This window comes from Sapajus apella, unplaced genomic scaffold (assembly GCF_009761245.1).
Source record: "Sapajus apella isolate SASKATOON/1434 unplaced genomic scaffold, GSC_monkey_1.0 scaffold3, whole genome shotgun sequence".
In the NCBI taxonomy this organism is placed as follows: Eukaryota; Metazoa; Chordata; class Mammalia; order Primates; family Cebidae; genus Sapajus; species Sapajus apella.
Genome location: NW_022436943.1, coordinates 63,078,414 through 63,091,878, shown reverse-complemented (window position 1 = coordinate 63,091,878; position 13,465 = coordinate 63,078,414). Strand labels below are relative to the sequence as shown.

The following is a 13,465-nucleotide window of genomic DNA, read 5'->3' as shown; positions in this document are numbered from 1 at the left end:
TGAGGTCATCACAGCTCTGCCCCACACAGGTACTGAACTGCGGTTGACCTGGGAGTCGGTGGGGAGGAGAAGCCTCCCTCCTCACAGTCTTGGGGGAATAGGGGAAATCACACTCCGTGTCACTCACAAGTGACCCCATTGCCGTCTTCCTGTGTGTCAGCCTCTGGGCCCCGTGAAGTGCGGTGTACCTTACAGCTCTGCACCAAGAACAGTGCCGTCTGGACTGATGGCAGCATGAACAGAGCCTGCTGAAGGCAGCGAAGGAGCACCATTCACGTGGCATCAAAGTGGCAGTGACGGCTGTCTTGCTTTGTTTCAGAGAAAGCATGTGGGCAACCAGCTTTGAATCGCCCATCTCAAGATGATCGTGGAGCCCGCTGCCTTGTTGAAAATATAAATTGCTGGAGGAATAATCAGAAACCATGTGGAAAGTGAAAAAATACCAACTAATCACTGGATTTGTGTGTGTGTGTGTGTGTGTGTGTGTGTGTGTGTGTATTTTCCAGATTTCCAGTGGGTTCAAGGAGACGTGTGTGAAGTTCAGCTGATGGTATACAACCCAATGCCATTTGAACTTCGAGTTGAAAACATGGTATGTATCACCAATCAATTGACCTTGTTGGGTTGAAACACAAACTTCTCATTAAAGTAGGTTTTTACTTAATGTCTGAGGCACACATCTCATGATATATGCCTGTTTGTATGTTTGTTTTGCCAAAGCATATAAGCTTATTGTGACTGAAGGCCGTGTTTTGTTATTCCCCTGTCTTTAGGCCTGGTTCTCAATAAATATTTGAACCTACAAAGAAACCTCTGATTTGAACACATATCGAGTTTAGCTGACTGGGTATAAGATGTGAAATGATCAGGTTGCAAAGTCCGCATTATGCCTGTGACGCGGTGATACCAGCATTATTTTACTTCGGCAAGATGATAAGGTGATCTAGGCCCCAGGGAGGAACAAGGTGTAGAATGGGAGCTTGAATGACCACACCACCGTGGCGAGCTTTTTCGTTTTGAAATCCTGATGTCCAGTTGTGCTTTGTGTAGGGTGTTAAAGATTCACTTTGTAGTCCCTTCTGTTGGAAATGCTTACCTAATTCTCTAGTCAGGGGAAGGAGATTTGTGCTGGCTGTCTAAGCTGATTCTGTGGTTTTCAGAGCAGACCCTCCCCACGCCAGTGCAGCTTCCATCCCTCGAGTCTTCTCTGCATTGCTGTGTGCTGCTGCTGTGTAGCTTTTCAGGGGCATGCAAAGGATGGTGCTGCCAGACTGGATCTTGTCTTTTAGAGTTTTACGACTGGCAAGAGGTGGGCTCTTTATGCAAGTATCTCACTGTGTGCTCTTGCCACGGGTCAGGCCTCAGGCAAGGCCCTGAGAGGACAGAGATGGTCAGGCCCTGGTCCCTGCTGTGAACGCAATCAAAGCTCTGTTGGGGTGCATGCGGTGTTGTGGGCCTGATGTGGAGGGGACTCTGCCTGGCCTTGGAGAGTCAGGGAGGGTTCCTGGGTCAGGCGTGACGGCCTCGCCTGGAGCACAGGCTGAGTGGCAGTTTGCCAGGTGGGCACGTGGTAGCCACACGAGATGCTAGTCATGCTGCTAGCACTGGTGGAGTTTCCCGAAATTGGTCTGAGCTCCTGGAAGCTCAGCTGGATGTGGAGCCTGCAGTCCCAAGGCTGACTCAGAGGAGCGCTCCTCCTCCTGTTGGGTGAGGACTGACCGGCAGTGGGACTTGGCTCTCGGCTCAGGCCTTTCCGGTGACTTTCTTCTCAGCCTTAGTAGGGAAAAGCAGTTTAGAGAATCTTCCCCAAAGTGGGTAAAGTATCATATGCCTACTGCTCTTTCTTACACATTTTTTTTTGGTCTTAAAATGCAGCTTTCATTTTTAACTGGTTTAAAAACAATATGCGCTTATTATAACAAATGAGGAAGAGCGGGGAATAAAATAAAAAGCACCACATGGAGATAGCCCACCAATCATGGGCAGCGTTTTAACAACTGAATTAAGAAGTATTTTAAACATGTGAAATGTTACAGGGAATACTGCACACTCGTATACCGCCATTCACATTCAAAAAATGGTAACAGTTGGCCATATTGCTTTAGCTGTTTTAAAAGGAAATAAATGCCAATATATTTGCCTAGAGACAAGTGGTTTCTCTGCTTCCACCCTTGCCTGCTACATCTGTTCCACACATAGATCATTTCACACCTTGGCTCCAAGGCCGGACACTAAGTGTACTCACTGCCGAGAGAGTGGCTTTGCTTCTGGGTGCTTTCTGTAGACAAGAGTTAGGCAGAGTGTGTGTGCATCTACACACACACGAGATTGCACATATATATCTAAACCGTATTCCTACATGTGTGTACACATGCACATAAACATGCATCTGCAGCATGGACATCTGCCCTGAGTTCACCTGGACCCTTGCTTTCCAGCACGTCTCCAGACGGTGCTTGCCTTCCTCCCATCCGTGTGTGTCCTTCCGTCCTGCGTGAGAGTTCGGACCCCCACCATCAACACATCCACTCATGTACTCAGTCCTGTTATATATCTGAGATAGTTGCAGGGTTGCTATGGCCATACACTGCAGAAAACCAACCTGCTGAAAAGAATCCAGAATCTCCCCCTTCGCGGAGGCCTTATTTAATTGATCTCAGCAGTGCTCTGTGACTGTAATGAAACCTTGCCCATCGTTTGTTAGGTTTATTCTAATATAGTTGATGGTTTTGATCTCTTGTTAATGATATTTTTTGTACATTTTTTTCCAGTTGTTTATTGCTAAACTATAGAAGTAACTCCTTTTTTTCCTGACTCTCTCACTTTGCTAAATGTACTTAAAAGTTCAGGTTTCATTGTAGATTCCATAGCGTTTTCTATGATCCTGTTTGGTTTTCTGTGAATAATTGTCTATAAGCTTTTTCTTCCTTTCTCTTGCCTTACTGCCCTGAGTAGGACCTCTGTTACAACGTTGAGAAGTCCTGAGAGCTGGCATCCCTGCACTGCTTCTAATCACAGGCCAGCTTCTTGAGGCCAGGGAATCTGCCTGCCTTGTTCACTAGCCTGTGCTAGCAAGCTTAGTACATACTGAAATGTGTTGATAACTCATAGATGTGTGGCAGGGATATTAATTGGTGGTATACTTCCACATGCGATTGATTGATTGATTGATACAGGGTCTCACTCTGTCCCCCACGCTGGAGTGCAGTGGTGTGATCGCTGTAGCCTCAGCCTCCTGGGTTTAGGTGATTATCCCATCTCATGGGATAATCAAGTCTCCCAAGTATCTGGGACCACAGGTGCATGCCAACTTGCCCAGCTAATTTAAAAATGTTTTTGTAGAGCGGGGTCTCACTATGTTGCCCAGGTTGGTCTTGAGCTCCTGAGCTCGATCGATCTTCCCACCTTGGCCTCCCAAAGTGCTGGGATTTCAGGTGTGAGCCACCATGCCCAGGTATGTTTTTATTTCTTTTTGTTTATAAATAAAATATTTTCTCTTTCTGTTCACATTCCCATTTGGTAAAATGACAAAACAAAACAAATATTCAACGTACAGCAAACAGGGCTAAAATAAGTTGATCCGTGGTTTATCGCCTGTGCACCCACAGTGCTTACCGTGTCAAGGTGGTTTTGCGTTATCCTGTACCCGGTCTCTGAAGTTCTCTGTGGGTTTCTATAATGCCCATTGGTCATTTTATTCCAGCAGTCCCAGATGTGCTCTAGTCAGTGTCTTAAGGCGCATTTGGAATTGAGTGCACACGGTAGGTTTACGATGCTGCATTGCTTGTTTTAGGGGCTGCTCACCAGTGGAGTGGAGTTCGAGTCTCTCCCTGCGGCACTTTCTCTTCCGGCTGAATCTGGTCTGTACCCAGTGACGCTAGTCGGGGTCCCGCAGACAACGGGAACAATTACTGTGAATGGTAAGGAGAGTCCCTTCGTGGTTCCTGTTCAGGAGGGACTGCCGAACCCTTGCCTGGCCTCCGTGAGGCCTAGAGCCCATCACCTGTCGTGCCAGTCCTCACCAGGTAGAAGATAATGAAGACTGTGAGAAAACCTGCTTGTGGGCTGCAGGGTGTGTAGTGGTGGGAGGGGTCCTTCCCGCGCTCTGACCCCACCCCCGCCCCCTCCCTCTGTGGGGCGCCTTTCTGCCGCAGTCTCCTCCAGTGAGCCTTCCTTCCCTTCCTTCCTCCTGCTCCTTGCAAGAAACCATCAGAGGGTGTCTACACACGCTGAATCCACTCTCTGCCTCTGCGGGGGTCCTTTAACCCTCTGCATCCTGGACTCAGCCCTTTTCACTTCACCAAAACTCCTGTCACAAGCATTGTTTTTTTGGGCTAAGTCCGGAGCTTACTTTTCAGTTTTTTTCTAAGTTTGCTCCTCAGTGCCCTTTGAGTCCCTGGCCGACCCTCCATGTGGCATGCCCTCCCCGCTGGCTGCTGTGACCCTGACCCTCCGGATGCTTTGCCGCCTCTCTGGCCCTTCTGTTTGGGTCTCTCTTGTCTCATGCAGCCCACCCTCAGCCAGGCCTTCCTCACACCCCACTTCTCTCCTTCCCACCCCTCGCCCTCTGTTCCCTGGCCCTGTTCATTCTTCCTCTTCCACAAGCTATGTTAGATGATCCCACTGATGCCCTTGGCCTTCCTGTCTTCCGTTCCTCCAGTGTGCAGATGATTCCCAGGGCTGGACTTCTCGTTAGGTGATCCCACTGACGCCCTTGGCCTTCCTGTCTTCAGTTCCTCCAGTGTGCAGATGATTCCCAGGGCTGGACTTCTTGTTAGATGATCCCACTGATGCCCTTGGCCTTCCTGTCTTCAGTTCCTCCAGTGTGCAGATGATTCCCAGGGCTGGACTTCTCGTTAGGTGATCCCACTGATGCCCTTGATCTTCCTGTCTTCCGTTCCTCCAGTATGCAGATGATTCCCAGGGCTGGACTTCTTCTCAGCCTGCACCTCCAGCCCCTCCCAGCTTCCCTTTACAGTAGGTGAAAAGCAGAACTCGCCTCCCCAAATCCGCCCCTACCCTGTCAAGCCTCCATCTCACTGCAGGCATCCTCATCATCTGCCATTTGCCCTAATGGGTTCTTGGGGGTCATCCTTGACCCTCGCTGTCTCTCACAGCACCCCCACAACCCCTCCCTCACTGCTTCCCGAGAACCGCCTCGTCTCTCCACCTCCACCTCCCTTTCCTGCCTTGCAGATCATGACTCTTCTAGGGTTTGTCACAAAAGCACTGGGAAGGGTGTTTCTGCCCTGGTCTTGCTTGCTAATAGACCCACCTCCTATCTGTGGCCCAGTGATCTTCCTAGTGAGAATCTGCTCCTGACATCTCTCAACTGGGAGTCTCATAGCCTTTGCCAGGCCCTTGTTATCAAGGCCGGGTCCGTAAGTGTTGCTCTGGAGCCTGGTGTGGTCTGGCTTCTGCTGGCCTCCGCAACCTCCGCTTTGCAGCTCTTCTGCGAAATCCTACTTTAGTCTCTGAAGACTCCTTAGTTCCGGCAGCTTTCTAGGCTTTCTGAGGCTTTGCTTTGCCTGTGCCCCTTCCGAGTGCTTACCACCGTGGCTGGCTCCTCAGCGTCCCAGTCCTCTGCGCAGGCTTCCCTTCTTCCTGGAGCCTTCCTCGGCATGTGTTCACTGGCCTAGGCCCCTGCGTGGTGGTCTCCTTCCTGTTCCTGTGTGATAGGGTCCTTCTTGGCCTTGAACGTCTCACTCAGTGGCAGCTCAGTGCCTAGTGTGGAGGCTGGCACACAGTAGGTCTTCAGTGTGTGTTTGTTGGCTGGAAGAGCAAACTTTTGCTGGAAGGGTACTCCCTAGGGGTGAGGGAGGCAGGTGTAATTATAGGTGAGGGTGCCCTGCCCCAAGCCAGAAGATGGAGCGGAGTGGCGGTGGGAGTGAATGACTCTGGGCATGGACCCAGCTGGGAGAGTGGGTTGGCTGGCGACCCTGAGGCTTAAAGGCTAACTAGGAACTATTCAAATGAATGGTGGTGGGCCATGGAGGGAGTGGTGGGGTGTCTACAGGCAGCAGAAAGAGGGTTCCAGGCAGAAAGAACAATGCGGTGGTAAGAGAGAACATGGTGCATTTGGGGGATCTGGGGGTGGTCAGAGTGGGTGGTCCAGGGCAGGGTGGCAGGGATGAGATGGGCTGGAAGGGAGGCAGAGGGCCCACCTGGGGACCTTCCTTATACACTGTGCTGAAGGATGCCAGCTTTCTCCAGGGGGCAGTGGGGCTGCTGCGTTATTTGAATAGAGATGTGGTTAGGTGGGCAATTCAGAGCCATCCCTCAGGATCCAGGATCTCTGTTGAAATGGGAAGGACCGGAGGCAGGGACACCAATGATCAAACTCCAGTGAGGACCCAGGTAGAGGGGGACAGAGGTAGGACCATAGCCAAGGCCTAGCAGTGGAGCATAGGAGATATTAATAAATTAGAGAGGAACAATGAGGAATGAAGGGCTTGATTCAGAATAACATGTAACCCGTAACTAGTATGTTCATGGATGAGGAGTAGGAGCCTTAGTCACGCATTTCTTAGTAGTTTATCCTGCGTCCAGACTAGTGAGTGTTCATTTTTGGCCTGATTTGGGAATGAAGTCAAAAAGACTGACCTTGTATTGTCAGACATCATGATGTGCTATTTGTCATCAGACTCGTGGGTTTATGTGGTGTTTTTTTTGAAACAGTCTAGCTCTGTCGCCCAGGCTGGAGTGCACTGGTGTGATCTTCGCTCACTGTAACCTCCGCCTCCCAGGTTCAAACAATTCTCCTTTCTCAACTTCTAAGTAGCTAGGATTACAGGCATGTGCCACCATGCCCAGCTAATTTTTGTATTTTTAGTAGAGATGGGGTTTCACCACATTGGTCAGGCTGGTCTCGAACTCTTGACCTCGTGATCCACCCGCCTCGGCCTCCCAAAGTGCCGGGATTACAGGTGTGAGCCACCACGCCTGACCATGGTAGTTATTTTAAGCAAGGGGGAGAAAAGAAAATGGCTGATTTAAATTAAGGACTGTAAAATAATGGCTGCTTAGCAGACAAAACCACATCATACCAGGTTTTATAGAAAGGACAGATGTGGCTTTGGGGAGGAAAATGTTTGGCAGTTAAGGACGTCTCTGAAGAGGTGTACTTTAGAGGAAGTGTGGCTGCTGTGAATGTGAGTTACATTGGTAGGGCAGCTTCAGGCTGGCAGGAGGTAAGCCAGGGCCTATTGAGGCTGTGTAAGGGCCCTGATTTGCCCTTGAGGGAGTGGCTGCCTCTCTGTGTAGTATGTAATAGTCTCCTATGAATGCAGAAAAGTTGTCACCCTAGGCATTTAGCCATTGGCTACTGTTTAATTTTGTTACAGAATGAATGTTGTTTATAATAATTATCTGGTGAAATTTCAAAAGCCATTTTAAAGCTTTGCTTAAACAATTTCTAGTGCTTATCTAACCAGTGGACTTTTTTTTTTTTTTAACATGGGAAATTTGCTAATCTTAAATTATAGTACTTGTACACATAGAGCACATTTGGCATGTCACGTAGCAGCTATAATAACAGTAATTGGCTCTTGAACTTTCCTCTCTCAACAGAAGGTTTTGAAGCATTTTTCAAATACTCATTAAGTCACATTATGTCCTGGAAAAGAATATTAACTATCATTCTCGTTTCAGAGATAGATAAATCTGAAAAGCAAATGAGTAAAGGGATGAGATACCTGAGATACCGATTATTAAGTAGACATTTGTAGTTTACAAGGACCTTCGCATATAGTCTTTCATTTGGGCCCAGCCAGCCATGTGAAGCAGGAATGCAGGTGCTGTTATCCTCCCCAGCACGGATGAGGAGAGTGAGGGTCTCGGGGCTTGAGGGTGGGCGTGTGGGCGTGTGGGTGTGTGGGCAGGTCGGTGGGCAGCTTTGGAACTCAGGTCTCTGAAGAGGAGCCCCGTGCTCTTCTCACTGTTGCTGAGTGGACTGAAGATGTTCATTTTCTGCTCCAGGTTACCATACCACAGTCTTTGGTGTGTTCAGTGACTGTCTGCTGGATAATCTGCCAGGTATCAAAACCAGTGGCTCCACTGTCGAAGTCATTCCCGCCTTGCCGAGACTGCAGATCAGCACCTCTCTGCCCAGGTAGTGTGCCCAAGGGTCACAGAGCAGAGTGGCTCCTAGGCATCATTTTTGGTCTTACTTTTTTTTTTTTAATGGCACAAAGAGCCTGTAATTCTTATGACCAGAATATAATAGATGAATATTTCTTTAAAATAAACAACATCAATATGTTTTGCTTAAAACGAATTAGAACAAAGTTGAAATCTTTCTTACCATGATCAGAACAAAATGTGACATTAGCCTATGGAATCATAATTCTTTTGAAAACCAAAATTAGGGAATTTAGGAATTCCCTTAAAAATAGGGAATTTAAGTTAAACTTTTATATTCTATTTTAATTAATTAATTATTATTTTTTTGAGACTGAGTCTTGCTCTGTTGCCCAGGCTGGAGTGCAGTGGTGCGATCTCGGGTCACTGCAATCTCTGCCTCCCAGGTTTAAGTGATCCTCTCACCTCAGCCCAGCTGGGACTACAGGTTGGCACCACTACGCCTGGCTAATTTTTGTATTTTTCGGTGGGGTTTTGCCATGTTGCCCAGTGTGGTCTTGAACTCCTGGTTCAAACAATCCACCCATCTTGGCTTCCCAAAGTGCTGGGATTCCAGATGTGAGCCATCATGCTCAGCCAACTCTTATGTTTTAAGAAGTAGTTTTGATCTTGTTTGTTTGTTTTTAGCATGATAGGAAACCATAAAGAAGAAAGAAAAAGAAATATCAGGAGTCTCAGAAGCAATTACTATAAATGATTTGTGTCGATTTTTCCTTCTAGAGCTTTATCCATAAATATGTCTTTGAATAGTTGAGATTACAGCACATCATATATAGTGTCATAGATTACTTTTTGCATAACCACGTAACCTAAGCTTTTCTTCATGTTTTTACAAATTCTTTAAAAAATTCCACTTTAATTGCATCAACAAAGCACATCATAATGGTATCTCAGAACTGCATACCCATTAGTTCCTTGCTATTGGAATTTGGGATGGTCTCAATTTTTTTTTTATTTTTATTTTTATTTTTTTTATTTTATTTTTTTTTTTTTTGAGATGAAATTTTGCTCTCTCGCCCAGTCTGGAGTGCAGTGGCGTGATCTTGGCTCACTGCAACCTCTACCTCCCAGGTTCAAGCAATTCTCCTGCCTCAGTCTCCTGAGTAGCTGGGATGACAGGCACCTGCCACCACACCTGGCTAATTTTTGTATTTTTAGTAGAGATGGGGTTTTGCCATATTGGCCAGGCTGGTCTCAAACTCCTGACCTCAAGTGATCCACTCACCTCTGCCTCCCAAAGTGCTGGGATTACAGGCATAAGCCACCACGCCCGGCCTGTTATTAATTTTTGCACTTATGAATAACATTTAATGGATATCCTTTTGGCCATTTCTGTAAAACGTGTCTTGGGATTTTCTGAAAAAAATTTTTTTTTTGAGACAAAGTCTTGCTATGTTGCCAGGCACCAGGCTGAAGTGCAGTGGCACGATCTCGGCTCACTGCAACCTCTGCCTCCCGGGTTTAAGCATTTCTCCTGCCTCAGCCTCCCGAGTAGCTGGGACTACAGGCGTGCACCACCATGCCCAGCTAATTTTTTTTTGTATTTTAGTAGAGATGGGGTTTCACTATGTTGGCCAGGATGGTCTTGATCTCTTGACCTTGTGATCTGCCTGCCTCGACCTCCCAGAGTGCTGGGATTACAGGCCTGAAATGTTTTTAAAGTGTGTTCATGTGTTTAATAGAACCTTTGATTTGCCAGTTGCTGTGCTGGGTGCTGGGGCTGTAGCAGCCATATGACAGTCCTGGTCTCTGTCCTCCTGGGAAGTTCCGTCATGTGGGGAGATTGATGAGTCGCCGAATAACCACAGTGCACCACTGTCAGGACTCTGATGGGGGAGGTCATGGCCTCAGGAAAGTTTCCAGGAGGCGACACCAAGTTCAGTGGGAGGGAGGGAAAGGAATAGGCTGGGTACGGGGGCAGGCAGGGCAGTCTTCTGACAGAGGAAGGAAAGGGGGAGGCAGTGACATATAATTGGGGAATAAAATGAAACACGGATAACATTTACTCAAAAGGGATCATAGACCTGAGTGTAAAAGCCGAAAGTGTATAACTTTTGGAAGAAAATAAGAGAAAATTATCATGACCTTGAATTGGGCAGAATTCTTTGGTATGACACCAAAAGCAGGATCCATGGACTAAAACGTTGACAGGTTGGACTTCATCAAAATTAAAAGCTTGTATGCTTCCAAAGACACCAGTAAGAGAATGAAAGTTACAGCCTGGAAGATAATATTTGCATATTAAACATCTGATAAAGAGTTTATATTCACATTAAGAAATCTTAAAACTTAGTAAAAAGAAGGCAAACAACCTAATTTAAAAAATGGACAAGAGATGTGAGTAGCTGTTTCACCACAAGATATACAAATAGCTAGCAAGCAACCTGGAAGGATGGCGGCCATCATTAGTCTCTGGCACCACGTGAGGCCCTAGTTCCCACCCGGGCAGGGGGCTCATGATAGCAGGGGTGCAAGGTGTCGGAGAAGCTGGACCTCTCATGTGAGGCTGGTAGGGATGCTGATGGGCCGTCCCTTTTGAAAACACATGGGCAATTTCTTCAGAAGTTACGTATAACTGTACCGTGCTACCCATCAATTCCGCTCCTAGGTATCTGCACAAGACAACTGAACATATGTGTTGACACAGAAACCTGTATGCACATGTTCATAGCAGCGTCGTTCACAATCAGAAAACTGGAAAGGGCCCAGATGGCTGTCAGCTGGTGAAGGGGTCAACAGAACATGGCGTGTCCCCGCAGTGGAACACCACTCCACAATGAAGGGATGTAGGGCATGCGCCCCAGCGCAGACCAGCCTCAGAAGCAAGCTGCTGAGTGCGAGAGGCGCAGAGTGAGAGTCCTTGGATGTGAAACATCCAGAAAGCCAGCTCTCCGGCGGCGGGCTGCAGCTCAGCGGCTGCCTGAGCCTGGCAGTGGAGTGGGGACTGAACTGATTGGAAGTGCATCTGCAGCATCTCTGTGGGGTGCTGGACGTGTTTTAAAACTGGATATCAGTGATTTGTAAATTTACTGAAAATGATTGCATTGCATACTTAAGCTAGGTGGATTTTATACCTCCATATACTGTTTAGAAAGATGAATTTTGGCAAGGCTTCAGTGCTGGGTGGACACATGATTTCCGCTGAGCCTGCCACCAGGACTTCCGGGCCTGGATGTTTCTGAGCACATTAGCTCAAACAGCCAGACGTGCAGACTCCCAGCTCAGGCTTTGCTGCTGAATTCTGCCACTGCTGTCTTTAGAACTGTGGCACCCCATGGGCGCTAGGCTAGGAAGGACACTAGCTCCAGCTACAGTTTTGCAGCACGTGCTCACAGGCCTGTACAGAGCACCAGCCGTCCATCAAAAGCTGGCGGTGAACCCTGAGAGAGCTGCTGAAGGAGACCACGGCTCTGGCTGCAGCTCAGCGAGCCCCAGCCAGCGCTCCCGCAAAAGGGCGGGAGTGGCTTACGGCGAAGAAACACTAAAGGCGGCTGTTACCAAAAAGGAAAAATATCTTGAGAAGAAGTACTTCAGCTTTGTCATTTGTCCTGCTAATAGGCCTCCCTGAAGGTCCCTACCAGCTGTAAAAGTCAGTGAAGAAAGTGGGTCCTCTTTCTGCTTCTTTTTGCCCCCCCCCCCCCCCCATTTTTCTCCTGCGTTTAGAATTGTTTCCAAAGATAATGCCCCTGACCTACCATTTTTATTGTCCTGTGGATGCTGTGACGGGAGTGCACAAATGCTCTGGTACCTGCTACCTCTCAACAAGAAGATGTGCTGCCATGGGTAGCCACCATGAAACTGACCCCGGGTCCTAGGGAGGAATGTGGATCCCAGCTCACCCTGCTGATGACCAGGGGCTCGAGGAGGAGGGCCCAGCAGAACTGATTCAGAGTTAAAATGTTTTTTTATTTCTTATTTTAAAAAATTGTACATAATGTATATATTTTTCTAAGGTGATTTCCTGAAATAAAATGTGACTGTTCTTTAAGTGAGTTTTGGTTGCTATGAATCTAACATGAACGTTCCAGTGACTGATTCATGAAATTCATTCACAAACATTTATCGACGCCTACCATGTGCTTTAGGTCCTATAGGACTAGCAATGAATGAAAAATGCCCTGGACTTAGGCCTCTCCCTTTGTGTGAGCTCACAGCATGGAAGGGAGGTACTCAGACTAATGGAGTCAGATTTGCTAACTGGCCCTGTACTATGAAAACAAAGGTGAGGCTGACCCTGTCTTTGGGGTTCAGGAAGGCTTCATAGAAGATGTGATATTCAGCTGGGCTTTATGAGATCTACAACAATTGGTCAGATAATCAAGCCTAGAAAAAAATGCAAAGAAGAGGAAACGATAAATCAACCAACCCAATAAATATAGACCATGGCACAGGAGAATTCCGTGTGGAGACGCAAACACAGCTGGGTCAGATGAGATGTCCAGAAGAGGCAGATCTTCGGAGACAGAAGGCAGCTCACTTGGCGAAGTAGGGTCAGATGACGAGGCCTGCTTTGCAGGGAGTTCTCAGGAAAGGCCTCTGCAGGGAGACGTGCAGAGGAGCAGAGCCTGTAGGCAGTGGGTGGGACGTGGCAGGGAGCACTCCAGGATGGGAGTTGGACGAGCTCAGATGGAGCCTGGCTAGAGTGGTGCCTTGAGCACTGACAGTGACGAGGGCTGAGGTCAGGAGCAGGTAGCCTGATGGCGTCTCCTGTGGAAATGTGTTGTCCCACCTTCTCCGTGGCCAGGCAGCCATGCAGAGACGGACTGCACAGGGTGAGGGTCACCAGGATGCAGCCATAGCAGGCTGCTATGTCCCAGGCCCGTGTCTATTACTGCTAGGGTTCTTTTCTGTGTTGCACAGTGCTTTAAATTTGAGATGCTTATTAATTTGTTCAGTACATACTTAGTGAGTACCTGCTATGTGCCAGGTACCTGGCTAGGTAGGAGCTGATAATGCAGAGATTAAAAGTCCCGGCTGGGCCTGGTGGCTCATACCTGTAATCTCAGCACTTTGGGAGGCAGAGGCAGGTGGATCACCTGAGGTTTGGAGTTCGAGACCAGCCTGGCCAATATGGTGAAAGCCTGTCTCTACTAAAAATACAAAAAAATTAGCCGGGTGTGGTGGTGTGCCTGTAATCCCAGCTACTCGGAAGGCTGAGGCAGGATAATCACTTTAACTCAGGAGGTGGAGGTTGCAATGAGCAGAGATTTTGCTCCTGCACTCCAGCCTGAGTGACAGAATGTGACTCTGTCTCTAAAAAAAAAATTGTCCCTGTCTTGAAAAAACTTTTGGTCCAGTGTGGGGGTGGGGAGGGCAGAACTACAGG

The 13,465-nt window shown here is 47.9% G+C and overlaps 1 protein-coding gene across 4 annotated transcripts in view; it reads left to right on the top strand.

Moving 5' to 3' along the window:
* TRAPPC9 (trafficking protein particle complex 9) overlaps positions 1-13,465 on the top strand; it is a 701,893-nt gene that overhangs the window by 162,924 nt on the left and 525,504 nt on the right. For all 4 annotated transcript variants that reach the window (XM_032246659.1, XM_032246663.1, XM_032246652.1 and 1 more), the window contains 3 exons: positions 507-592; positions 3,794-3,920; positions 7,978-8,110. In XM_032246659.1, coding sequence (XP_032102550.1) covers positions 507-592; positions 3,794-3,920; positions 7,978-8,110 — 346 coding nt within the window. The remainder of the gene's footprint in view (positions 1-506; positions 593-3,793; positions 3,921-7,977; positions 8,111-13,465) is intronic.